The sequence below is a fragment of the Filicampus tigris genome, chromosome 7 (assembly GCF_054856515.1).
Source record: "Filicampus tigris isolate MCC_2025a chromosome 7, RoL_Ftig_1.0, whole genome shotgun sequence".
NCBI classification, from domain to species: domain Eukaryota; kingdom Metazoa; phylum Chordata; class Actinopteri; order Syngnathiformes; family Syngnathidae; genus Filicampus; species Filicampus tigris.
In genome coordinates, this window is record NC_141223.1 from 4,302,350 (window position 1) to 4,330,090 (window position 27,741).

Genomic DNA, 27,741 nt, shown 5'->3' on the forward strand with positions numbered 1-27,741 from the left:
GCAGTGATGGCTTACAATAAAATACACCCAATCCATACAGTTTATGAAATTGTAGATTTGCGTAAAGTATTATCGGGCCAAAACTTCTTGGGCCTCGTCCTTCAACTGTGACGGAAATAACGTTGCTAACACCACTGTTGTCATTTTTTGGGGGAAAAATATTGTCGGAAAAGTCACTAAATATAGCGAAAACATTAAGTTGGCAACACTGTAGCTTTTCCTCGCTACCGCGCTTGTACTAGCATTCTCCCGTGTGAACATACAAATGAAAAGACAACATTCATCTTAAAAGCATTGCATACGGTACTTTGCGTTTGACTTTGACTTCATGCTCATTGTGCCGGTCAGAGACTGCGGGCAGGTCGGCTGTTGCACATTTTCAGAGAACCTTATTTTGAAATCCGTTTTTTTGCCACATGCTCGTCTTGCAAAGATGATAAACGGGACAAAAAACAGAGCATTCCCTTTTGTCGCTTGGATTTGGAGGTTTTAGAAAATACACTTTCTATTTTGCTACATTTGCATTTGACAGCAACACCACTTTTATAATTTACCCCTGTCTTAGCATGGCGGTAGATCTGATGCATGCGTGATATGTCCGAATCATTCAAAATCTTCATTTCTCAGCACATAGCACAATCATTAAAAGTCATCATTTCTCAGAGCACAGAGCAAACTGCTTTCAATGATTGATATCCTCTGACTTTCTGTCTCTTCGCTGCAGGTAATAAGCAGTGACACCGGCTCCTCTGTGATCTGCTGGCTGGCTGACACGGGCCAAAAGGTTAAGCAAATCCACCGTTGCCATGGCAATGCCGAGATCTCCGCCATGGCTTTGGATGGCACGCAGACCCGGTTGTTCACTGCGGGCAGTGATGGAGAGGTTAAGGTGAGTGAGTCTCAAACGTAATTATGTATTTGCCGTGTTACCCTCCATAAAAATGTACATTTATTTATATTTAGCTCCATTACGCAAATCTCTGATCCACAATGCACCGGGCTCTTCAAAACAGCCCAGCGGAGGGAAAAACAATCAATTCCTAGATGGGACTGATCATTATTATGCATGTAGTAATTAATAATAATCAACCACCTCAGCTCTACACGTATACTGCCCTTTAAATCACCTGCCTGACATCCGGATTCCGTCAACAACAGCCCCGCAGTTATGCAGTCGGATTATTATGAAAGGTAAAGCGAGAGGAGCAAAAGCGCGTTTTCCAGCTTCCTTTTCTCCCTCACGCCTCTTTGCAGGTGTGGGACTTCAATGGCCGCTGCCTCCACAGAATGAACGTCGCCCTGGGCAAGGCTGCGGCCATCTCACAGATGCTGCTGCTGAGGACGAGCCTCCTGGTGGTGGGTTGGCAGAGGTACTACTTGGGAGGTGTCTTTTTGACCATTAGTTTACACAGCAATTGGGGTTTGGTGCCTGAAAACGTCAACATTTGAAAAGGGGCTGACGTGATCCAAAAAAGGTGTCAAAATTGAAAATGCTTGCCTGTGAAAATGGGGGACAGGGCAGCAAAATTCATCTCTTTTTAGCTAGCTCAGGGGGCGGCCATTTTGTCACTTCTGTCGACTGAAAATAACATCACACACCCTCAAATAGCGACCAATCGTAGCTCAGCTTCAGAAAATAGCTGAGCCGTGATCGGTCGTTATCTGAGCCCTGAGGGTCTGTGATGTCATTTTCAGTCGACAGAAGTGACAAAATGGCCGCCCCCTGAGATAGCTAAAAACAGATGAATTTTGCTGCCCTGAGATGGCTAAAAACGGATGGATTTTGCTGCTTAACTCATATTTTATATTAATCATGTTGCCTTGTTTCAGCTAGTGGGCCTGCTGGGAAAATATTCTTGAAAAAAAAAAAAATGTTTGGGTTGACTTCCACCTTTAACCCTTAAACATGCAACACACACAACAAATATAAAGGGCAGAAATGACACGAGCAACACAAAAAAACGGGCTATTTTGTGGATATAACAATAAATGTCAATAGATATTAGCAGTGTCCTCCTGAAATGTAGCAACATAAGGCACCACAGAACAAATATAAAGTGCATGAAAGTTCTGTAGACTCACCATAGCACTAAATCAATAGCCACTCATCAAACGTTTGTACGTGGGATTCATCTGACACCGTAAACACATTTTTCAAGTAGGACTTCTGCTACTGTCTATGAAAATACACTTTTCTTTTTCTTCTTGGTCATATAGGCTCTTGTGTTGTCTCATCGCTGGGCTTTTTCCCCGATGCAAAGCAACTTTCCAAATACGTCTGTTTTTTTTAATCATTTTGCTAGCTTGCGGGTTTAATATTAGCGTAACACGACCACTATTCAAAACAATTTTTTTTTTCCGTCTCGGATAATAAGGGCGCTTGTGGGCGCGCTTTAGAAATAACTCAGCAGTATTGGGACATTGTAATTTCCACAGGATGTTGTTGAACTTTGTTGACCCACTGTGCCCAAATGTTTGTCCGGTAGTGTGGATGAATGCAAGTCATTGTGACGTATAACATAAATAAATGTTATTTGAGCAAAACTGTGCTATTTGATAAGTGCGTATCAAACCGCTAGCCCTTTGCGTTAATCAGTACCCAAGAAGTAGCTCTCATTTTCAAAACCAGGTCCTTGTTTGAGAAGAATGTACTTTCTGCAGTGTTAGCGTGTTTTCCTTGTGCAACATCCACAAACCACCCGATGTCATTCCCCCCGTTATTAGTCGTTTGAGTGTGTTGTTTTTCCACTTCTCACCGGCCCTCTGGCTGTCTCCCGCTGTAGGATGTTGACAGTATTCCGCCGGCATTCCTTCTCCAAGTCCCACGTTGACCCATCAGAGTGGAAGGGCGGTGTTCATCATCGCGCTGAAGTGCTCTGCGCTGCCTTCCAACCTCCGCAGACTCTTGTCACAGGTCTGTGCGCGTACCGTATTTTTTTTCTTTTTTTTCCTTTTTTTTTTTTTTGTGTGTGGCTAACCACTATGTGTTCCTTTGTTCATGTTATTGTGCGGTAAAATTCACCAAAAGTGCTTAACGAACGATTGTTGTTTTATTCATCAATCAAATGACACATCAAGATTACATTCTTGACATTCTAATTGCGATCCTAAAGATGAGCTCCAAGAATCGCCGCGGCCTGTTGCTTATGATGAATGCGAGTGCCGCAATCTATTGGCGCTAATATGATCAAGTACTTTCATAACTTCCTCGCAAGTTACTTGACCAAAGTAGACTTTCATTTAAAAGTATGCATACGCATTGTCATGAAAGTGCTTGTCTAACTATGTATCGCCCCTTTTCTTTTCTTTGTAAATTAAACTTTAACGACTTGAATTAATAATGGGTCTGTGGGGGTGGGCATTACGGAGAGGAACGGCGAGATGAAAAGGGAGAAAGATTTAGAAATGAAAATAATTCAGCAAAAAGCACTTAAGTGAAATAACAAGGAGCAATTATGCGCTGATGAAATGAAGTGTGGTTGTTATGAAAGGAGTCATTCTCCACATATAGTTGCTTTCATGAGTGTCTGCATGCATGATTAAACAGACAGACATTATTTTGGGTGCCTGATGGACGCAATACTGTCACACAGTAGCTTGCATTCAAGAATAAGATTATGAGTAGAAGCGAACATTTTTCACCAGTTCCCTTAAATGAAATCAATAAGATCGAGAGAAGATGACTCCATAGAGACACTGGCGCTGCATCATGTACATCGTTTGCTTCATACCCAAACATGAATTCCTTTTTATTTGCGCCTCTCGCAATGCTTAACTCATTCACTGCCATTGACGGATTTATTTGTCTTTTCACAATCCAACCATTCAATCCCAGGAATTTATTTATATATATTTTTTTCAAATCTTTTCAAACATCAGAGTGAAAGAGGGGACTGAAAATGCCTGGCAGTGAATGAGTTAACTTCCAGTAATGATGGATTTACATGTGCTGCACAATGTAATGAAATTCTGCCCTGACGTGCTTTATACTGCTCAGGTTAGAATATGTTTATGAGTGGTATAGAAAATGAATGGACGCATGAATGCACATGGGCCAATTTGTCTCTGAGCGTTCGGAACTCCTGTTTTGATGCCAGTGTTTTATTCGTCAAAATAGTTTTGCTGGATATAATATGAACTCGCGGCGTGAATGCAAACTAGAACCAAACGGCAAGAAACAAGAACTTGAGTTTTCTTTAAAAAATAAATGTGCGGCGACACCTAAAGGGGAAGTCAACCCAAACAAACTATTTTCAAGAATACGTTCTATGCAAGGCCACGAGTTGAAACAAGGCATTCTGATAAATATTCCAATTGTGGAATAAGAGGTAATCCACTCGTTTTTAGCCATCTCTGGGTGCGGCCATTTTGTCACTTCTGTCGACTGAAAATGACATCACAACTGCTCGGGGCTCAGGTAACGACCAATCACGGCTGACCTGTTTTCTGAAGCAGAGCCGTGATTGGTCGTTACCTAAGCCCTGAGCAGCTGTGATGTCATTTTCAGTCGACAGAAGACAAAATGGCCGCCCCCGGCGATGGCTAAAAACGGTTGGATTTTGCTGCTTAGCTCATATTCCACAAAAGCAATATTAATCAGTACCGTGTTTCAAACTAGGGGGCCTGCTGGGAACATATTCTTGAAAAAAAACAAAACGTTTGGGTTGATTTCTCCGTTAAGGCTCCAGTTGCCCTGTAGCAGAGCGCAGACACGTTGCACACCTGCTCCGGCCTTCTAAGACACAGCAGCTCCTGAGATAAGTAAGGAGAAAGATAAAGTTAGGGCTGCGGGGGGGAAACTGAGATAAGAGTGGGTGTTCTCAGAGCTGCAGGCAAAAGGGTTTGAAAGTAATTAATGGTTTGCGCTGGAACAAAAGCTCGATTCAGGAGATTCTTAACTAAGTTTGGAAACTTTGCCCCTGGATTCTTTTTGCTTTTCCTCAGTGTTTTCTTGTTATCACATTTATGTCATGATTGGGGAAGTATTATTGCATCTATGAATTCATGTTGATTGATCTGCGGTTGGGACTTGGGCTAATTTTCTTATTTGTTTTTCTTTCATAACTCAGCCAAGAGTCCTCACTATATTGACACTTCTTGAGAACTTGGCGGCTTGTCTGCTGAATGCAAATGATCTATTTCATGAATACTATTTTCGAAAGTCTAAAACTCAATTTCCTCACACTACTTGACCATTTCTTTGGTGTGGCAATTTTGGAGACCTTTCACTGTTGTGGTATAATTAGTCTGCAGTCCATTGGGCACAAAGTTAGTGTTTAAAAAGATGGCGAGGCCTCTCATTTTGGTCGCCTCCATTAGTGTGTAGCCCTTGGGGGTGAGGAGCCATATTTGATTACTTCTCCCGGCTAATCATTGAAGCCAAGTAATGCTAATGGAAAAAAAAGTCAACTAAATACAACAAAAAGAAGCATGACACAAAATTCCCCCCGATATAATAGGGACCAAGAAAATCGGTGAATAATTGATGAAATAATCAACTGATTGGTTAATTAATAACTCGGGAATCATTTTACGTGCATTGGATTATTATGTCGGCTGTTATTATTATTTAGATTATGTTTCAGTTTTTTTTTTTATTTGACGTTATCTTATTGTGTTGACATTGGACTTTCGTTTATTTATTTTTCTTTTGTGTGGGAGACGAGCTCCTGCGCCGGCCGGGTCAGTCGCTACTGGAGTTCTCAATAAACGAACCCCCCCCCCCCCCCCCCCTAAAAAGGTTCATAATTTCCCTCGATGCACAAGATGGCGTCCCAAGGCACCACTTTTATCCAATGAAAGCTCAGCAGCTCACTTTAAAAGTAGTTCATTTGCACCACGCTGCCCTGAGATTGTTGCAGTCGGCGGTGGGGAGAGTATCCAAAATCGTACTCGAGTAAGAGTGCCTTTTACTTAATAATCTAACTGAAGTAAAAGTAGGAGAGCATCCTTCAAAGAGTTGTTACTCAGTGAAAACAAACGACTCAAAAACGGAGTAACTGCTGAGTTAACTTCTGATATATGATTTATTTTTTTTATTTATTTATTTTTTTTTAACCACAGTATGAACATCAACCGAACTTTTAGAAAAGAAGAACACACGTCTACCTTCCTCTGTCTCTTGACACAATTATGGTAATGCAGAAAATGGATTTGGGCTGTATGAATAATGCAGTCGAACCGCTGTCTTTGACAATCCCTCTCATATGTACGCACCTCCATGAACCACCTGTAAAAATGACGAGATTTATTTGTGAGCGCAAAAGCAATGTCGCGTTTGTAGCTATAGAGACGGATGCCGAGTTTTGCAGCTTTCAATTTGTCTCCTTATATCCAATTAAGAAACATTTTCCTGTAGGATTACAATTGGAAAAAAACGTTTCATAGCCTGTCTATTTTTGTCCCCCAAATGTGCAGGAAGCCGCGATGGAGAGATTATCGTGTGGAACAACAACACAGAAAAAGCTCTGAGGAAACTGCAGCTGCCGGCTAAACATGAAGAATTCAGTAAGCAGCTCGGTCTCGTGCCCGCGCGCGAGCACCGACACTCACTCCCGCTACTTTCACTTGTTCTGGTGTTAGAGTTTCAGATCAATTTGAGATATTCTAGATATGTAGCGAGACAACATGGTGTCCTAGAAAAGTGATGGATTGATATGGAGAAACATTTTAGCATTTGTTTACGTAAGAGCCACCTTTGTTGCACGTGTTCCCCAAAATAGGCGTGTGTCTTCACTCGTCATTTTTTTTTTTTTTCCTCCCAGAGCAAACGGAGCATTCCCTTGACACCGTCGCCGCATTGTCATTTTTACCAGGTCGTACATCTGCACAACTAGCAAAAGGTAAAGTGGATGAAATCTGCTCTGCTACCGTCGTTAGTATTTTTGCGTGACTTACATGCCGATGCGCATTTCCTCACTGTGTATACGTGTTGTAGCAAAGTCACTGAAGTAGATAATAATAATAATAATAATAATTAGTGCGGTCAAGCGATTAAAAAATTGTAACTAATTAATCGCAAGCTTTTCCAGGATTGATCGCGATTAATCGTATTTTTCAACTACTATTTTTGACAAAGCTTGAAACCGATATTTACTTGAGTACAATCTTGGAATTAACGTGCGAAGAAAATAAAAGTATATTTCGATTGAAAGACTGTTCTAATAGCTTTCTTTGATCCTTGAATACGATTCTTTTCTTGCAAAATACAACAGTTGAAAAATACACCAATGACGTACAATGTGGTATTTGAACTTGGCTTTGCAAAATGTGAAAATTATTTTGGATTTCTCCAATGGGCGGTCGAGCAACTTTTTAAAGTAAAACTACATAAAAGTTCATCTTTGCGACAGTGACTCTCCTCGGCTGAACAATCAGCAGTGGTCAGCTGCTACAGGAAGTAAATAAAAATGAGTTCATTTTTTTTGGTGCATTATCAAATTTAAATTAATCTCCATAGTTAATGTTTTAACTTTGACAGCCCAAATAATAATACATGTATTGAGTGTGAATGAGTATTATGGCCACACTTCAAAAAAAAAAATAATAATAATATGAATATTGTATGACAAAATAATATTGTAATCTTACTGGGCTTGAATTCTGCATGAATAGTTGTAATATCGAATAAGAATGAAAATCGCAATTTCACACGTGAAAAAGGATATGAGAGCTGCGGTTTCTCGCTTGTGTTAAAATGAGAAGCATTGAGGCAACACCACTTTAAGTGAACACGCATTGTGCCGCTTTCTTTGCTGTTTTTTTTTTTGGGCTCCTGCCATTAACTAGTAATGTTTTAACAAATATTTAATGACATTGGCTGCGAAATGTATGGTCTATCTCCAAAGACGGAGGCGGCTGCCGGGCTCAATCTGCCGCATTCCATTTTTATTCATGCATTTACAACTTCATTTTCAAAATTCGATGACTTTATTCTCGTGCTAAAACTTTTAGTGATAGCCAAAATAAAATACCCCTCCATTGTAAGATAAACAATATAACGTTGTAAACAATTACTGCAATGTTGTTATCTGATTTGTATTTCCCTTAGGTGGCGCCAACTTGGTGTCGTGTGGCAGTTCCGGGCTAGTCAGGTTCTGGAACACAATCCACGGCCGTCTCCTGGGACAATTCGCGGCTCACAAGGCACAGCTGGGCTCTGTCGTCATGACCGTGAGCACCTGTGGAAAGCTTTTAGTCACAGCGGATAGGGTGGGCGCAATCAAGACGTGGGACATTGAGGTACGCAACAGAGAAGCGATGCTGATTCTATCATTAAAAAAAAAACTCCGATGTACCAACTTCAGGTCATGGACAAGCAGAGGAAATTACAAACGGATCTGATGGGATTTGACAGAAATCCAAAGCATCTCGACTGAAACGTGATTTCTCATCTTACATTGAAATTGCTACTAAATGCACAATTTGTATTAGACCTTCAACCCAATTTGAAATAGCTGTTTCTGATGCAACTGGCACGAGCGGGTATCACGGGCAAAATATCCGGACCTGAAATCCGTGTCGCAGTTTGGAAGTGGAGTTGAATTCAGATGTCGGGAGCTGATTTTACGCCGAGTTTAATTCATGGAAATGTATGCTCTGCGTGTACATTTCTTTGGCTATTTTATGACATTTTATTTCAAGGAATCGATGGCCTTTAGCAAGACAACAATGACCAAAACGACCCATTACAAAGGAAATGTGTATGTATATATATATATATATATATATATATATATATATGTATATGTATATGTATATGTATATATATATATATATGTATATGTATGTGTGTATATATATATATATATATATATATATATACACATACAAAAACACACAAATTAATCTGAATAAAAAATAATCTATAATGAATTTATTTTTCTACCCTGTCGTCAATCGACATGAGCATACATTCGGTATGCTCGTGCACGCACCTGAGATGCCCTCCAAAATTTACATTGAACAAACTGACTTCCTTAGCACTACTGCCTGGAGTCAGATGAGGAAGTCGTGACTCTGTCCCCAGAATTGGTGCGCAGTTTCCGCCCACACAAGGATGGGGTCACTCACCTGCACGCGATTTGCCACGCCGATCAGACGCTCCTTCTGTCAGCATCTTCGGACTGTAGTGTGGCCCTCAGGTATCTGCCAGGAGAAACCATTGGCTTGTTTGGACAGGTAACACACAGGAAATAAAGTAGCGCTGCCAACTGTTATTGAGCACATTGTTTTCAATTTTGAAGTAAATTATTTTCATGGCAAATGCGTCGACTGTTAGCATACTGTCTGCGGGATCCAGTTGTACGTCCCTTTTGCAAAGAATCCAGATGCAACTCTGCTTGGTACTTAGAAGCCAGTCACATTCAATCTGCAGTCTTTTTTTTTTTTTTAAAAACAAAATCCCATCCAGTCAAAGATGGTGAAAGTAATGTGATGTGTGCACAGCTTACAACTGCTGTTTGACTGATGGTATGCTATTCTAAAATTGACTTTTTGCCTCTCCGCTGATGTTCTATTAGGAGGAGCAGTGGAGCATCATGAGGCCTGCATGTGTTCACCCACAGCAGGACACTCATAATGACAGACACCCTGGCAACACAGCACAACGCGAGGTGGTGGAAACAGACAGGAACCAGGATAGTGCAACAGAGTGCAGCAATTGTATGGCAGAATTGTCACTTCTCACTTAAGTGTCTTTGCTCGGTTGCTTAGTTAAAGCGGAAGTCAACCCAAACATTTTTTTTTTTTTTCAAGAATATGTTCCCAGCAGGCCCACTAGTTGAAAGAAGGCATTCTGATAAATATTGCGTCGGTGGAATAAGAGTTAATCCACCCGTTTTAGCCATCTCTTTGGGCGGCCATTTTGTCACTTGTGTCGAGTGAAAATGACAGAGCTTCAGAAAATAGCTGAGCCGTGATTGGTCGTTACCTGAGCCCTGAGCAGTTGTGATGTCATTTCCAGTCGACAGAAATGACAAAATGGCCGCCCCCGGAGATGGCTAAAAACGGGTGGATTTTGCTGCTTAACTCACATTCCACAAACACAATATTAATACTTTGTTTCAACTAGTGGGCCTGCTATTCTTGAAAAATAATGTTTGGGTTGACTACCACTTTAAGTTTATTTGCACGAGTCTTGAGGATATGTTAGAGTGACAGAACACAACTGATCAGTTGATTCTCGAAGGTTCTTGATGTATTTTTAAACTTCGACACACTTTGCTCATTCATTTGATCCAACATTAATTGAAAATGTTGCCTTTTTTATTTTTGGAATGCATCTATCTTTGCCCAAATTTCCAGTTTCTACAAAATAATTACAATTAATTCCACCAACTTAATCGTTATAATTTTCTCTGCTAACGTTGCCATGGACAAATTCTGAAAATTAGTCACATTTTTGTGAATCTAATAAACCATTATTTTATTATTTGTTTTGCTCAGTTAAAGTCACTGTTTCAATTTTGCAAGTGTAAAAACTGTAACATCAGCGGTCCTTGCTGTTCCGTGACTACATTGCAGGATTTCCACCAGTGGAAATTCAGCTGAAGTTAATTGCATTAAATTGAGTTGTTTTAACCAAGGTGAAGGTGCACTTTCAATTAAAAAAATGAAAATAAAAACTTTTCTTTCAAAGCTAACCCGAAATTTTGCAGCATTGTTTTTTTTCTCGCAGCAATTAACCAATTCCTGTCCGTTCCCAAAATTTGACATATTTTATATTGTCATATCGTTACATCTCATCAGAAATCAGCCTTTGCTGTTTTCATTGTGACCCGTTCATACTAAACATACGAGGGATGAAGCTGAAAAAAAAAAACCAAGTGCGCTCATAGTCCAGTAAATGATGTGAGTTTGGATTTGTTGGAGCTTGGATTTGTTGCTATAATTCAGGAAATGAAATTATGACAGTAGTGTGGCATGCAATATAAATGATGGCACCCTAAAGTCAAGTGAAACGATGTACTCAACTTACGTCAGCAGTAGCAGTCTGGAGGCGACATAAATCTTGGTACGGGTCACACTTTCTGTACCATTTATCAGCTGGAGGTGTGATATTAGATCCTAATGAGATGTAAAATCAAAACTGCATGATGGACTTGCCGGGGTACTCTGTACTAGAAAAAATTGATTTTATCCTCGATGTTACATAACCCACTCTTCTTAAACGATCGGGGCTTGACCATTAAATCGCACAATCAGTCAAAGCAAAAATTCAATACGTCTGCAGTTAAATAATAAGAGAAAGAGCACAGCTATGTGGAGCAAATTTTCAACTTGATGGCTAGTGAGTATTCCAAAAATTTTATTATTATTATTATTTATTTTTATTTTTTTTATGAACGATCAGCCAGTCAGGTGAAGGTAACCTAATTACACGGCATCCTTTTTTTTTCTTTTTTTTTTAAACCCCAGAAAAATTATTTTCTTTTTGTTTACTATAGATACTGGCTTTTAAACAATGTATAATTCTTCTCAATGATTTACCAGTAAATTGTTTATTTTATTGTATTTAAACATATTTCTTCGTGCAGGACGGACACATAGCACATCGGTATGGATTTTCTCCAGGTTTTCCGGCTTCCTCACGCAAAAAAATACTAGTAATAATGTTGTTGTTTTTTTTCAACAACCCCCCCCCTCCCAAAAAAAAAAAAAAAAGGTATATATATCACACATCAAAAATAAATGTTTTGCACAAATTTGTACAAAATGATGGTTAGCTGTTCATCAGTTTTGTGCCATCCTTAAATGGAAATTTTCTATGCAGAGATCCCAAAAATCACAGTCTGTGATCATTTTGCCATGTGCACGAAACCCTTTGTTCTTGGATTAGGGTCGTGGATCATTTATACATGCCTTGAGAAATACATTATGACAAATGAAATATATTCCGAGCATGTATTTTGTCCCTGTTTAAAATGGCCTTCTTGTCACATATCTGGTAAGAAAGTGTGTGGTCCTATTTGGCACCCCCCTTCCAGCATTTAAGTTGCCCGTCCCTGCTCCGAATTGTCCACAGGTTTGAGTGCGAATGTGTCCAGTCAAGGCCGTGCACAGCCTCTCGCTCTAGAGTCAGTGGGCAAAGGTTGCAGCCCTTTTGTAACGCTAAAAAAAATAGAAAATGGATGCATTTATGATTTTTTTTTTTTTTTTTTTTTTTTTTCCGATTGGTCATAAGGTTCTGCTCCCTATGGAGTCTGGAGTGATCAAATTGCTTACCATTTCAATGCTATCTGTACTCTTCCTTCAAATGAATTTTGTTTGTTTTGCAGTGCGGTGCTCGGAGAGCTATTCATCATAGAAATTATCGTGAGTGCAACAAAGGTTAATTCAGTTCAAATATATAATATACTTTGTAGCGGAGTTGACGCTTTTATTACTTGGGATGTTGTGGAGTCGGTGGAGTGTCTGAAAGTAGAAGTTAATGAATAGATGTACCGGGCTGAGTGTATTGACTTGTGTTTGCGTTTGATTTAATGACATTATTAAGTTGTTGCAATGCTTTAAATTGGTCTGCTGCATATATTTGTCGTTATGGCAATTCTACTTCTTTATTGATGCCTTGAAATGCAACTTTTCTTAGAATAACACAAATGTGCACACCGGGAAAATGAAGATTAATGACTTAAATTGCAGTCACTGCATCCGCATTCCGTCTTTACGATCACCATTTAATTTCCCGGCACTTTCAAGGAAAAACCATGGTAATGCTGAGACTTTTGCACACTATTGTGTACCCACGCACGCTCCCTCAAGTCTTGCGACATCTGTGGCATTGTGCTGTGTGATAAAACTGCACTTTTCAGAGCGGCCTTTTATCGTGGGCACTCTAAGGCACACCCGTGCACTAATCATGGCGCCTAATCAGCATCTTGATACGACGCGCCTGTGAGATGGCATGGATTATCTCGGCAAAGGAGAAGTGCTCGCGATCACAGATTTAGACTAGTTTGTAAACAATATTTGAGAGAAACGGTGATATTGTGTATGTGGAAAAAGTTTGGGGCCTTTGAGTTCATCTCTTAAAATTGGGAGCAAAAACAAAATTGGTGCATTTACTTTTTTGTTGTGTGTGTGTGTATGTATGTGTATATATATATATGTATATATATATATGTATATATATATGTGTATATATATATATATATATATATATATATATATATATATATATATATATGTATATATATATATGTATATATGTGTGTATATATATATGTATATATATATATATGTATATGTATATATGTGTGTATGTGTATATATGTATATGTATGTACATATATACGTATATATATGTATATATGTGCATATATATGTATATATGTGCATATATATGTATATATGTGCATATATATGTATATATGTACATATATATGTGTATATGTCTGGATGTATATGTATATATGTGTATGTGTATATATATGTATGTACATATGTACGTATATTCTGTATATGTGTATGTATACATATATACAGTGAACGTATATATGTATATGTATACATATATACTGTTTATGTGTAAATATATGTATATATGTGTATATATGTATACATATATACTGTATATGTGTATATATATGTATATATGTGTATATATATGTATACGTGTGTATATATATATATAGATATAGATATAGATATATATATAGATATAGATATATAGAGAGGGAATACATAATGCACAGAGCTCCCTAGAAAGGTTTGAGTGGTTGTTTTGGTGGTAGGGTCAATTGGAAAGTCTTTGCTGGGCTGCCAGCCAGTGATCCTCCGGTGAGTAGTGCCAAGGCCTCACTTTATCACCATCTTTGGCCGTGTGTGTGCACACGCGCGCACGCACACTGGTCTAAATGACCTCGGTTCATCACAGCAGCCAAAGAGAAAGAAAGCGCCTTGTCTCCAGCCTTCATCACTGTGTGTGTGCGCGTGTGCATGTATTTGACTGCGTGTGTGCGTGTTTGTGGCCAATGCAGGAGTGATATTGATGTGTCTGAGTGGTCCGTGGTAATCTGAACAACAACAAGCGCTCTTGTGAACACGAGAGATGAAACTGTGGCTCAATGTCTCACCAGAGGTCATCTTTTTTTTTTTTCTTTTTTTCTTTTATGTTGCTTTAAAGATCACTTCGAAAACTAGAAAAATAAAAGCGGGGGAAAGTTGGAAAATTGGGCGCATGAGACGTCAGTATATCACGAAGATCTCATTGTAGCTCACAAGGTAGTGCTTCAACGGTGCCCCTACTACCTTCTGAGAGCGTTTACTGCTATGTTTTTGTCCGCTATTCACACCCCACTGCGGGCATACTACGCGGCAGCGCTTTACAAAATACCCGACGTGAGACGGCTCATCCCGATCGGTCCATTTCACAGACTGTAAATTTTAGCAACGCGCCGGCGATAAGAACGTGCCGGACTATGTCTGGAGTAAAAGACAACGGTCAAAACAAACCTTTCACCTTGACTGCATCGTACTTTTTCATACTATCACACAGCCTGCCACTTCAGTTTTTACTGAAAATACACGTTACGCGAGACAATCGATATTTGCGGCGAAATGACGATAGCTGCAGTCCATTCTCAAAACGCTCTCACCAAAACATCGAGGGATCCAAAACAAAGAGCTGTGTCAATGTTTCTGCCATTACAAAGGCGATAATCAGTTTTGACTGATGCTTCTTTTTGGTCTTTCTTGTGTCGGTATATACCACGCAAAGTCGTAGTATAGCAAAAGTTGTGGCTGGTATGTTGACGTTATTACAGCAATCAATTGCAGTGTTCACACACAGTCAGACTTTGTTTTGTCCCCTTTGTCCGCAATTGAATTTTCCATTCATTTCCAATTAATTGCATCCACTTTTAGGTAAAATATTTGAGCGGCCCATCACCACATGCCTCGGGGCCTCCGGGGTAGCATTAGAATTTCAAACGGGAGTTGCACACTAAACAAGCAAAGCAGTGTAGTATTGCAATCTCATCCATTTTAATAGCAGGGAGACTCGTTTGATGCATTTCCAACGGTTTGTAGATGTCCTTTCCCGAGTAGTTTATCTACGAGGCTAAACAGCCATCATGGACAAAGTAAATGAGGAAGCAATTAGGAGGTGGCTAATCTTTCTCATCTGCCTTCTTGTGAAGACAACGGAAGAAGCGGACCACGGGTGCACAAAAGGGCAAGCGAAATCAACTCCGTGACAAAAGTGCGGCGCGATACAAACTTTTTGGGCTAGCTTGCGCTATCCATCATCTCGCGCGCTCGCGAGTGTGAACGTGCCTACCCCAAGAGCAATTCATTTGGGATATGTTGTTTACCAAGGATATTTCTTAGCTGGATAAGAATATGTTTTGGATTTGAAGTTGATGCTTTGATGTGGTCGGAGGCGACAGGAAGCGCGCTAATGGAGTAACCGACATTCGACAATATAACGCGCACACAAACTATACACGCTATTTGCTATGTGTATGAATATTTGTGATAATGCGTGTCTACCGTCTACACAAGTTAGCGTCATCTTAGGTGCGGGACGTATTGTTTGCAGGAAATTAGCTTCGCTCGTTGGTGATTTTAGCTCATAATGGAAGTGGTGGTTATTGCGCGGCGTATTACAGAGTAAGTGCAAACAGCGGTTTGCATGTCCCGCACATTAATGGGCTCAGTTTTGTAATATTGCCTCATCTGGTGAAAGGGACACATGCATCTCTATTCTCATAGTCCATTTTAAAGATAGCTTCATTTATATGTATGAGTTTTGTGGCAGGTGATTTAGTCAGAGTCGGAATGCACATTGCAGCTCAGGCTGCTTCCTGATTAACATAAATCAAATTCACATTTGTCATGTCATTTACCCCTCATCTTGGTGTTGATGCATGGTTAATTTTAGCATTCCCGGAAAATAAGATTTAATACTGCGCAAATAAATGAGTACACACAACATGCAGGTACTTGTTTTACACAACTATAACAATACTCTAGTGTGTGGCGATCCGGTACAGTATAATCCGTTAACTGTTATTTGTCTTTAAAGCGGAGTTCAACCCAAACATATTTTTTTCAAGAATATGTTCAATGCAGGCCCACTAGTTGAAACAAGGCATTCGGATAAATATTGCGTTTGTGGAATAAGGGTTAATCCACCCGTTATTAGCCATCTCTGGGGGCGGCCATTTTGTCACTTCTGTCGACTGAAAATGACATCACAACTGCTCAGGGCTCAGGTAACGACCAATCACGGCTGACCTGTTTTCTGAAGCTGAGCCGTCATTGGTCCTTACCTGAGCCCTGAGCAACTGTGATCTCATTTTCAATCGACATCAAGTGGCAAAATGGCCGCCTCCCGAGATGGCTAAAAAGGGGTGGATTTTGCTGCTTAACTCATATTCCATAAAGGCAATATTAATCAGAATACCTTGGTTCAACTAGTTGGCATGCATCAGCAATAAACAGATTTGGTTATGTTCAGCAGGGTCCATTGAGTTTTGTCCTCAAACTAATTTCCGTGCTCATTTATTTTTGAATAGTTGCTCTACAATATTAACAGTATTTTTAATCGAGTCCTGTTTGATCAACAATTACTTTTAAGCTCAACATGTGAATTTACAGGACAAAGGCTGGTAAAAATATTAAATAGAATATTAAAAATATGAATAGTATTTTTAATAGTTCACACGAGTCCTGTTTGATCAACAATTACTTTTAAGCTCAACATGTGAATTTACAGGACCCAAGCTGGGGAAAAAAAAAAAAAAGACAGGAAGGAAGGACGTCATAAACTGAAGCATACTATATGCATGCCATTTTGTTATATAATCTTTGGCACTCGTAACTGGCATACAATCCTGCTTCCTCCAGTCCATTGAGCATCTCCGTAAAGCTCTCGCTTCTCCTGCCAATCTGCACATTCATTACCGAGACGGCACATGACGAGAACGTCGCTTCGGGGGGACGTTTGAGTCGAGCTTTTTGTGCCAAATGAAAAATATACGGACGACATCAGAGATGTTTTGACACATCCTGCAAATTACTAGCTAATCATTAATATGCAAAAAGAAACTTTCGTGAAAGCCAGTGGTTTGTTGGCACTGGGTTAATGCATATTTACATAATCATTGCTTTGGTGAGTTTAAATTACTTATTTCCCCCCCCCCCCCCCCCCCCGACAGTGTTCCAAAGCTGATTGCATTATATACAATAGAAGAAAGTCTATTTGCGCTTGCCAGTGTATTAGAAAGAGTCTCTTTACATTTCACAGACCTGCATGCAACCACCAAGGTTGAATGCGATCCACTTCAGAAGTAGGTTGACCAACAAATGTGTTCACATTCAATCCGAGGTCCTAAAACTTTCGGTTATAGAGGCAATCTTTTTATTTTTTTTTTTATTTTTGGTAAAATTTTGTAAAATTGTTTGTCATAGAGTTGAGCACTGTTATTTGTAAAACACAAGCAATTTGGATCATGGATGGGTGGCAGGTTCAGATTACTGTTGTGCTGGCAAGGTGAGTCCCATTTCATTTTTATGATTGATCAATTAAATAAAAAAGCCAAAGAAAAAGTAAAAGACAATCGTGGAGAAGTATCATGATGTATGCTGAGGTTTTATGTGATGTCATGCTTGATGGCAGTTTTAGCTTTTTGTGCAAATTTAGGGAAGTATTCTTCTGGAAAATTTTGCACTCTAAAAACAGTTGGGTTAAAAGTAACAAAATGTCGGGTCAGAAATGGACCGATCCATAACTTGGGTCAATTTGACCCAACTTTCTTCCCCCCAAAAATGGTAGTTTTGTACAAGACAACCCCACAAAATGGGCTGTTTTGTACAAAACAATGCACGAAGGTTTTGTTAAACTTTGTGTATTGGTCCATTTTTGACCCCAAATTGTGCTATTTTTTCACCCAAAATTGTGTTATTTTTTATGTCAAGATGTCTATTGCAGTCATGACTGAAATAAAAAAATGGACATCTTGGATCCTGTGTATTGCGGGACAATAACGTCAGTATAAAATTAAACAACAAGATTTCCACCTCTTGTCTGATTTTCCAGATTAAGTGTTCAGGTAATATTGACTGAGATATTAAAGCACATAAGACATAAATATGCTATTTTACCATTTTAATTTACCCATTTGTACGCCATACTAGGTTTTCCTTGACTTAATGTATGCTTCACAACTGCACAAATTTAGATCTGTTAAGCAGTTTTTGAATGACCATCCCGACAAACAAAATGTCGACGAATACAATTGTCACTAAAGTAACGGCTTTATTTTATATGGCCCTTAAACCACGGGCCATTACAATCTCTCCCGTGTGTGTGTGTGTGTGTGTGCGTATTGTTTACCATCGTGAATTAGAGCAGAAATGTGTGAAGGTGGCAACACACACACACACACACACCCCAAAAAAAAAAAAAAAAAAAAAAAAAAAAGATGAAAGCCATCCATCAGAAAAGGAAAGGGAACGGTGGCAGCAGAAGTTTGGTTGGACAAATACGAGCTGAGACAGTTTCAGGTGAAGAGGAAGGAGATGCCAATGACAAAATGAGCAATTGCGAGGTTAGATGAGTGGTGCCGGGATGCTGTGAAGATAAATGGAGAGGTAAATTAGAGTTTACACAGAATGTGGAAAGATGGAGACTTAAGTAAAAAAAAAAAAAAAAAAAAGAAGGATGCAAAGAGCGGCACTAAGATTACCAGACAACAGACTAGACTGGGAGATAATGGCGTGCGGGTGTGCGTAATGTCTCGCGTTGTGCTCTCACAAACACTGATGACTATAATTTTACAAATCCACAGTACCATTCATTCCATGCTTTGTTTATCTAAACTCAGGTTCATATGGCTCAAGATTAACTACCACATAGGCTAATGCAATATTTGTTTTCCATATATTTTGTTACATATTACTCACTAGGCTGCTTGATTGATAAATGTCAAATGACAATGGCTATATGTTTACATGGACACATTTATTCGGATTTAAAGGCCTGCTCGGAATAAAAAAATAAAAATGTACACACCCCATTCGGAATATTCTGACCCCATCAAGCCCATTCCGATCCAATTTTTATTCCGAACGAGAGAGGTAGTTGATGTCACACTTATGCAACACTTACTCCGACATTTCGGAGCAAACCGTCTTTACCGTGCATGCCTGTGACATCGGTAGACGTGTTTCTGTTATCCCGGAAGCTAGTAGAAGCAGAGCGAGTGTTGTATTGTTTGTTGTTTGATTCGATAACGTTTGAAAGAAAAATCGAGGAGCAGAGCAAGCGAAAGACATGGCTGGCGCAAAACTGAACCGGTACATTTGCAGTTTAGGAAGTGTTAACTCGACGTAACTGCGCAAATGGGGGAAATATGCGAAAAAGCGCTAACGTTTAAAAGTAGAAATGGACGGAGCGACGTTTCGTTGACACGGAAGTCGCTACGCCTTCTTCTACTAATTTCGGTATATTTTATCCTTTCATCAGTGTGACGCATGAACACGCAAGTTCTAATCGGATCAACATTTGTAATGTCCATGAAAACAGTGCACCCGATCATCATTTTAACCCGAACTCTGATCGGATTCAATCATTTTTGTAGACGTAAACATAACCATTGACACGCTTTCATTTTCACGCGCATAAGCTAACATGCTCCACCCCCTGTTTTTTTTTTTTTTTTTTCTATTTGCGCCGAAATCCTCTCACATCATTGCAGCATATTTGGCAATCCGATGCAAATGAGCCCAAATGATCGCTGGAGCCTCTTGGCATTTCGCGTGGATTAAAGACACCTTGATTTATCTCTCTTCACATCACAAACACGCTGTATTGAGTAAGATTCAAACCCGCTCAGAGTCGGAAGGTAAAGACGTAGCGCGCACGTAGGCAGGCTGCGATATCTTTACTCAGGTCAGACTTAAACATTCAAGATTAAAGGTCCCATCTCTTAGAGAGGGTATGGCATTAAAATTCATGTATTGTTATTATCATTCCGGTGCCATAGCGAGCTAGTGCACAGTTCCCCTTAAGGCCATGGCGTGCTCTTTAAAGCAAATGAGTGGCTGGCTACTTTAGCATGTATTGTAAAGCCCTGCATTAAAAAAAAAAAAAAAAAAAAAAAAAAAGACAGTTATGAAAGAATGTCTGTGTGCCTATTTAGTGTCTCCTAGTCCACAATGTATTTCCTGTATGCTAAAAAGACCTTTGACTGAACCACTCTAGAAGTGAAAGATATAATATATCATATATATGCATGGGAGACACACGCGCGCACACACACACGCTCTTAAAATTGCTCCAGTTAGGTGGATTAACTCCTTTTTATTTGCACTTGAGGCACACACTTGTGTTTTTGCTAGGAGCACATTGTGACAGTTTGCCCCCCCACCCCCCCCGGTCACATCACCATGGTTGATATCTTCAATAATCTCCCCTTTCCATTCAAGCGCAAACTAAAAGCCCTCGTGTAGAAGAGACAAATTACAAATACAGCATTCACAGATTTTTAGCTTGGATTTTAAATTATTTATGCACCTGAAATATTGAAGGCCTCCACCTGCCGGCAAGCGTATCTATCTTTTTTCCAAACTCGCCTCACCTCCCCTTCAAGGTTTTCGAAATCCCCCACTACTACTTGCCTTCAAATCTTTTTGGCTCTCACCTTTATCTTATCGCCATCCTCATCTGTGCCCACACCCCGAAATCCTTGTCTATCATCGGCACCTTTCGGCGTAATTAATATCCCGCCAGACTGGTGTGTTTTCATTCTTTTTTTTTTTTTTTTTTAAACTATCGACTCTCTGCCCCCCTCCTCCTGTTTTTTTTTTTTTTTTTGCCTCTACTCCTGTCCATGCATCCATCGCTCTTTTCCCCTGCCTCACCTCCCATTTTTTTTTTTTTTTCTCTGGGCCTCCATAACTCGCTGTCTGTTCTTCCATGAAATTAAAAGCACTCTAAGCTGCTGTTTAATCAGAGTCAGTTTGAGAAAGTGCTGCGGTGACAGAAATTGTCCATCTCGCGTGTGTCTATGTAGTGTACAGTATGTATATCGGTGTGTGCTGGAGAGTACTTTGGCTGCGCTGATGAGCGAAAGCTGTAGAATGCACACTCCATCTTGGGCTGCTTCTTCAGCGGCTGCATTTGTATTTCTTTGATTTGAGAGATGTAATGTGTTTGCCAAAGTGCAAGTAACAGTATTTATTGTACAGTTGTTGTTGTTTTTTTGTTTTTTTTTTAATCACTAATGACAGCCACTTTGCTTTACAAAACACTGCCGCCGTAGTACTAATGTTGTTGCACAGTACGTTGTTTAGGTCATTTTAGTAAGCGACTTTTAAATTTTTCACTTTTCTTTTAAATGTGTTGAATTATTTTGGTTGTAAATGCGTTCAAATGTTTAGCTGTGTGAAACACATTGAGTTACCTTGTGTATGAAATGCACGATATAAATAAAGCTGCCTTGCCTATTGTACTGTTTCATGGAAAACTATATGAAGGGTGTTAATTTATGAAATGTGTAGCTTTCGTGACCACTTTAAGTGGGAAATGAACCCAAACAGATTTTTTTCAAGGATATGTTCCCAGCAGGCCCACTAGTTGAAAGGTGTGTGGAATATGAGTTAAGCAGCAAAATCCACCTGTTTTTAGCCATCTCAGGGGGCGGCCATTTTGTCATTTCTGTTGACTGAAAATGACATCACAACTGTTCGGGGCTCAGGTCCGCTGATTTCTGAAGCTGAGCCGTGATTGGTCGTTACCTGAGCCCTGAGCAGTTGTGATGTCATTTTCAGTCGACAGAAATGACAAAATGGCCGCCCCCAGAGATGGATAAAAACGGGTGGATTAACTCTTATTCCACAAACGCAATATTTATCCGAACGCCTTGTTTTTAACTAGTGGGCCTGCATAGAACATATTCTTGAAAAAATATGTTTGGGTTGACTTCAACTTTAAACATTTTTATAATTTTAAAACATGTGTAAACTGACAGTATCGCAAAGCTCACTGCTCAAGTCTATTATGAAAACTGTCAAAATTGTGCGTTACTGTACTGTATTTTCCGGACTATAAGCAGCTACTTTTTTCTTAGGTTTGGAACCATGCGGTTTATATAAAGGTGCGGGTATTCTGTGGATTTTTCTTCCACCGCTAGGGGCACTCTAACCAGAATTACAGTACAATTCAATAATTTATAGACATTTGCCATTAACGGGATGCTCAGCTTCAGAAAACAAGTCAGCTGTCATTGGTCGTTACCTGAGCCCCGAGCAGTTGTGATGTCATTTTCAGTCGACAGAAGAGACAAAATGGCCGCCCCCAGAGATGGCTGAAAACGTGGATTAACTCTTATTCCACAAACGCAGTATTTATCAGAATGCCTTCTTTCATAGAATGCCTGCATAGAACCTATTCTTGAAACTAAATATATTTGGGTTGACTTCACCTTTAAGTAAGGATGGAAAACTGGGAATGGTTTGCGGGCTTTAGCAATGTGAAGCTGTGTACTATGGGCTAGATTGTTGTATTGTTGCCAGGCCTATACTCAATCTTGGTCCATACTTGATACACACCTGCGATATCTTCTCATCTAACTGTTGGCACAAAAGCAAATAAGCTCATAGACTGATAAAATTGCCCATTTTAAAGAATAATAGCAAGGGATTATCTTGCATCTGGCCGCAATGTGCTTTGTGTGCAATGCCTGCGAGCCCTTCTATTTATTTATTTTTGTTTGTATTCATAAATATCCTCCGTCGTGTGATATGTACGTTTGCGCCTTTGCAAAGTTCCATGCTTATAAAAGCCACATTTGTCAGCTTTCTTCATCGCAAACGAGGCAAACAGCGCAGTTGTACACCGTCAACGCAAACATGACAAGTATCTCACGTTGTATGACGTTGCCATTGCTGGTGCGCGTCCAAATTAAAACACACGTACACATAAGAGATATTCCCATCTTAAGGTGAAATCACACAAAATGTCATGCTTCTCACGGCCACGTATACGTCGTTTTTCAAAATGCCAACACGTGACCAGTCGCCCGTGTCACTTTAGATTTGTTGACGCGTAAATATGGCCGTGACAAACGGGCAAGTGACAAATTACCTGTCATTTGGGATATATGTCGCATGTCACGTTTTCAGAACGGTCCGACCAAGGAGAACGTACACCCGGTATCCTTCCAACTCATTTGTCTGCGAAGGGAATCGTGGCGAAAGCATCGATAAGGCAACTGCTACTATTGCTATTTTTGCCCTCATTAGGATGTCCAATCCTGCACATACTACGTCACTCAAAAGCTCTAGATGGCAGTAGAGTAGAATCATACACGCCACTGACAGACTACCGCGCGCGTGCGTGTGTGTGCATGTTTGTGTGTGTCTAGGTGTGTTTGCATTATATTTCCTCCTCTCCCACGCACGTTCTTTAACAAAGAATATAAAAAGATTATTGTTGACTCCGGATCATGTTTGTGCCGCTATTTGTCTCCACAGTGCTCGGCAGAATAATATGGTAGTGTGATTACAATTTCACCCCTTCTCTCTCGTTATTAAATGTCATGTTTGACCTGGATTCAAGCACATCTTTTACATTACATTCCCGCACGAGGCAATCTTGTGATTGCATATAATGAAACAATAAGAGCCTCGCTCAACAAAGCAATCGATGCCCCGCCCCTTTTTCTTTTGCGGTTTCTTCTCAGTCCATTCCCAGTTGATGATTTTTTTTTTGACCGATTTTCTTTTTTTTTTTTTTCAAGACTGTACATTTCTCTGCATCATAACCTGCTGTTTCTCTTGTATCTGCACCCGAGTCCTCCTGCGGGTCAGGCAGGCCGCCAGCTCACACGATGAAGAGCAGCTCACGTGACTTTACTGCTGCTCCTTCTTCCCCCCCCCCCTTGACTTCTCGCACTCATCCGTCCTCCTCTCCTGCCCCTCTTCACCCGCGCTCAGGCCCTTCATTTTTCACTTGGCCTTTTTCATCCAGCTCATTGACACCCCCTCACCGCCCCCCTCACCCATAACCAGACCACAGCTCTTATTACATGTCTGTCACGTTTTCGCAGTGATGACCAAGTGACTGGCCAGTGGCTTCGGCTCAGATCATGACATATCATCATGTGACATATCAGCCGTCTCATTTCATTTCTTTCTTTTTCAGTCTCCTTGCATCTTATCACATATTCCCACTCACTGCAATTGTCCTCTTTGCAGGCCTCGCGTATGCTCTTTGTCAGTCTCCACTGCTGAAGAAAAGCTGTTTTGTGCTATCACCCAAATAACATAAGACGAGGAAATGCGTAAACGTGCAAGCCCTGGCCAATATTTTTTTGAATAGATTTATGATCCAATATCATCATAACTGTAACAACATAACATTATCTGAGTTTGAAAAAAGTTTGCTGACTGAGACGTTATTTTAGAACGCTCTTTCCTTTGGCTATAAAGGCATCGTTTTTGCTGATTTTTTTTTTTTTTTTTTTTTTTAAATGTTGTGTAACTTGAAACATGGTAATGATTTCCATAAAATGAAAGTGCTGCAAACGGTTGTTTGACAGCCACTTTACGAGCTTGTCTTTGGTCCTTTCCCATCTTTAGAGGATGCTGCATAATAAGCAAAGCGGTTTCAATCTATTTCTTACTAGTGTGCTCGAGACGTATGTTGTTTTTGTTTTCGTTACCTCAGTTTACAGTGAATGAAATGATTTTTCGCGTTACTTGTATTTGGGCTTCCTTTACTCTGACATTACCTGGGTCTGGTCATTCCATCGTGAAAACATACTTATAATTCCAGAGCAGAAGCACCCCTCCAAAAAAAAAAAAAAAAAATCACAAACTTTCAGGGACTTTGTTGAAAAGTCTCACCAAATGAAAACCTTTTAGTGCAATCAGCCACAGTCTCTTTGTGACCTCAAGTCTGAAGTGTTCTTGCCTGTGGCTAATAAAGAGATATCATTGATCCTTTTTTTTTTAACTTCTCATCTACAGTAGCTCCCATCTTTTTAGATGTATATAGCCGGCAAGAACGTCTTCACCACCTTTTTTTTTTTTTTTTTTTTTTTCTCCAGTATTTCTGTGAAATGGAATGTCATTATTTTCAAAAGAAAGGTGCTGCTGTTTGATGAGGTGCAACACAGCGGGAGTTAATTTAGGAACATCTATTAGCATTAGATTGTAATTTAACAATTAATTCGTTGCGACGTTTATTGCAAAAAAAAATGCATCGGTCTTCATGTTAATATAACTGAAGAAATTGAACGTACGGCCCGTGGGACAGAACCGGACCGTCAGAGGGTTCAATCCAGCTCGTGGGGATAGAAACCGCATGAACTGCTCTGAAGTAGTTGCGGTTGCTAGATTTGTCATGCGGTCGTCGCACTGGTGACCACTTAAATGACATTCTGAAATCGGCTGCTGCTCAGGTTTTGACTCCTGATATTGATGCACTTGTGAAGGCTCAAGGATGCCAAGTTTGATGAGCAGAGTAAGCCTACTTCATTTAAAAATGCTGTGCCACCTTTGCACTGTTCTGTTCAAATTCGTCCGTTGAGGTTGTCAAGATTTCCAAATGCGGAAATGAGTTCTCCATCTTGACAATTTGAACGAATGAAATCTGTTGAACTGTATAAGTAATAATAGGTCACATTAATTGTGGAAAATGGTCCTAAATTATTTATCTTGGTCTCATTTTTTTAATATAAAAACCTGGCATCCGAACAGGGGAGAGGGGTCCTTTTCGAATCCGTTGAAATGTATTCAAATGAAATCTAACACAAGAGCTGAAAAAAAAAAAAAAAAATCATCCTTTACAAAGACAATAACACTTAATGGTTGTTGACTTGATTATATCGTGCTGGTGTAATTACTGTGGGAGTTGAGTATGCGATTATGTTTTTTTTTCTTTAATTTGTCAGTAGCTAACATGAACAAATACGATTTTGATGATCAATACTACTACTACTCCTAACTTGATTTAGTCTATGTGCCGCTCCAGGAAAACTGTTGTTTCCCTCCTATCAGAGCAAATACTGTAGCTCGGAACTTAGGAAGTCATACACTAATTGATTTGATGTTCTACTTTAATCTTTCGTCAGTTCCTTTTTTTTCCGTGACGTGTCCTCGTTGGACTAGGGTCAATACAAACTGACACAATTAATGCTCAGAACAAAATAGTCAATGGAAAGCGTGATGGTGTAAACAATCCCTACAAGGTCTGTCATCCGAGCCTCCTGTACTCTGTAATCATCTCTATGTATTCCTCCACATGCTTTCGTTTCCTCCATACAGTCCGAAAACATGCGGGTCAGATGAAGTGAAGGATTACCAGAGTCCACTTCAACATGTTTGCTCGCTATTAATCCTGTGATTGACAGCAACGCAGGGGCAGTGCTTCCTCCATTGAGCCAAAGCGCATATTTTATCAAACACAAATCTCACAGTACGCCGCTAAACACAAACATGACAAAAAGTAAATACGTATGACATTTGGTTGAATGCCAACAGGGTAGGTACAGGTTAATGGTACCTTGGAAGAGCATTTATTTGGGCTGACTTTCACTACGCATCGCGGGCTAAGCTAGATGAACAAAATTGTTGACAAGAATTAGCAAATATATGATCCTTTTCAGACCTGTGAAGTGAAATTGGGTAATTTGGGAATCGCTAGTGTAAATGTTCTTTTTCTTTCCCATTTTCGATACGGCTTGTCCTCCCCGGGTGAGCTGGGGCCTATCCCACTTGACTTTGGGCAAGAGGCCAACAACACCTTGGACTGGTCGCCGGTCCGTCACAGGGACACATCCAGACAAACAACTATTCACTCTCAAATTCACGCCAATGCACAAATACTATTTGACCAGCTGTATATGATGAAATGTGGGGTCGCGTGTAGCATAAAGCAGCCAAATGAGGTTAAACACAGCAGATGACATTCATTACCAAACCATCGTCGTTGCCTCGCTATGACATAGCCTTGACATTTCACAGCGGATTGCATGTCCTTTGATGGCAACTGCGCTGCTGTTATCGCCTTGTCAAGCATCCTATTGCACTCCGTTACATCTTCTTTCTTCTCTCTTGCTATTATGTTTGCCTTCGAGTCCACAATTGCCCCTTTTTTTTTTTTTTTCCTCCTCTTTCCCTACTCTCTCCCCTCTCCACACTTATCGGTATGCCCGTGCACGCGCGTCATCCTTTACAGGCCAGTCTGAGAGCGAGAGGGAGCGAAAACGAGTGGCGGAGTCGAGTCACTGCTTAGCAATCGAAAGAGAATCCGGCAGAGGGGTCACAACCTTAAATGACCATCCACCCACAGCTGCGCTCGATAAGTCACACGTGCGCACTTCCATTGTGGCAAGGGCAAGAGTTCTTACTCCAGCATGTAGAGAGCAATAGAAAGCTAGAAATGGGTAGACTGACAAAAGGTGGGAAAGAGCAGGGTTCGCCATGAAGTGAAAGTACTTGCAGATAATGCATTATTTTCACAATAGCAACAGCATGGGTCTTGACATTCTTGTCATGATTTGGTTGCTGTAGAAAAAAACCCCCAAAAAACCCAACTCTGTTTATATAGCACTTAAAAAACAGCAGCAGCTGTAACAAAGTGCTGCACATAAAACGTCAAAGGCAAAAAATAAAATACTAATACAATAAACTAAAAAAAAAAGTTTCTTTTCGAATTGAAATATACAATTCCCTTTACATTTGCATTTAGCATAGAGAAGCTGCAGAGTTGTATTCCATCTTGTTGTA

General features: G+C 40.0%; 1 protein-coding gene and 1 long non-coding RNA gene across 4 annotated transcripts in view; one reads left to right on the forward strand and one right to left on the reverse strand.

The window, feature by feature from the left end:
- LOC147144475 (cilia- and flagella-associated protein 337-like) overlaps nucleotides 1-10,641 on the forward strand; it is a 24,625-nt gene extending 13,984 nt beyond the window's left edge. For 2 of the 3 annotated variants that reach the window (XM_086035315.1, XM_086035316.1), the window contains 8 exons: nucleotides 725-889; nucleotides 1,255-1,370; nucleotides 2,784-2,914; nucleotides 6,418-6,507; nucleotides 6,765-6,842; nucleotides 8,051-8,241; nucleotides 8,983-9,180; nucleotides 9,522-10,641. In XM_086035315.1, coding sequence (XP_085891441.1) covers nucleotides 725-889; nucleotides 1,255-1,370; nucleotides 2,784-2,914; nucleotides 6,418-6,507; nucleotides 6,765-6,842; nucleotides 8,051-8,241; nucleotides 8,983-9,180; nucleotides 9,522-9,692 — 1,140 coding nt within the window. In that variant the 3' untranslated portion in view covers nucleotides 9,693-10,641. The remainder of the gene's footprint in view (nucleotides 1-724; nucleotides 890-1,254; nucleotides 1,371-2,783; nucleotides 2,915-6,417; nucleotides 6,508-6,764; nucleotides 6,843-8,050; nucleotides 8,242-8,982; nucleotides 9,181-9,521) is intronic. The other variant, XM_086035317.1, reaches the window with a different exon arrangement.
- Nucleotides 6,082-23,383, reverse strand: LOC147144476 (uncharacterized). The gene is made up of 3 exons (XR_015087429.1): nucleotides 23,093-23,383; nucleotides 9,073-9,147; nucleotides 6,082-8,180 (listed from the first exon to the last, which is right to left on the reverse strand). It is a non-coding gene; the product is annotated as an uncharacterized LOC147144476 (long non-coding RNA).
- Nucleotides 23,384-27,741: the final 4,358 nt, after the last annotated feature.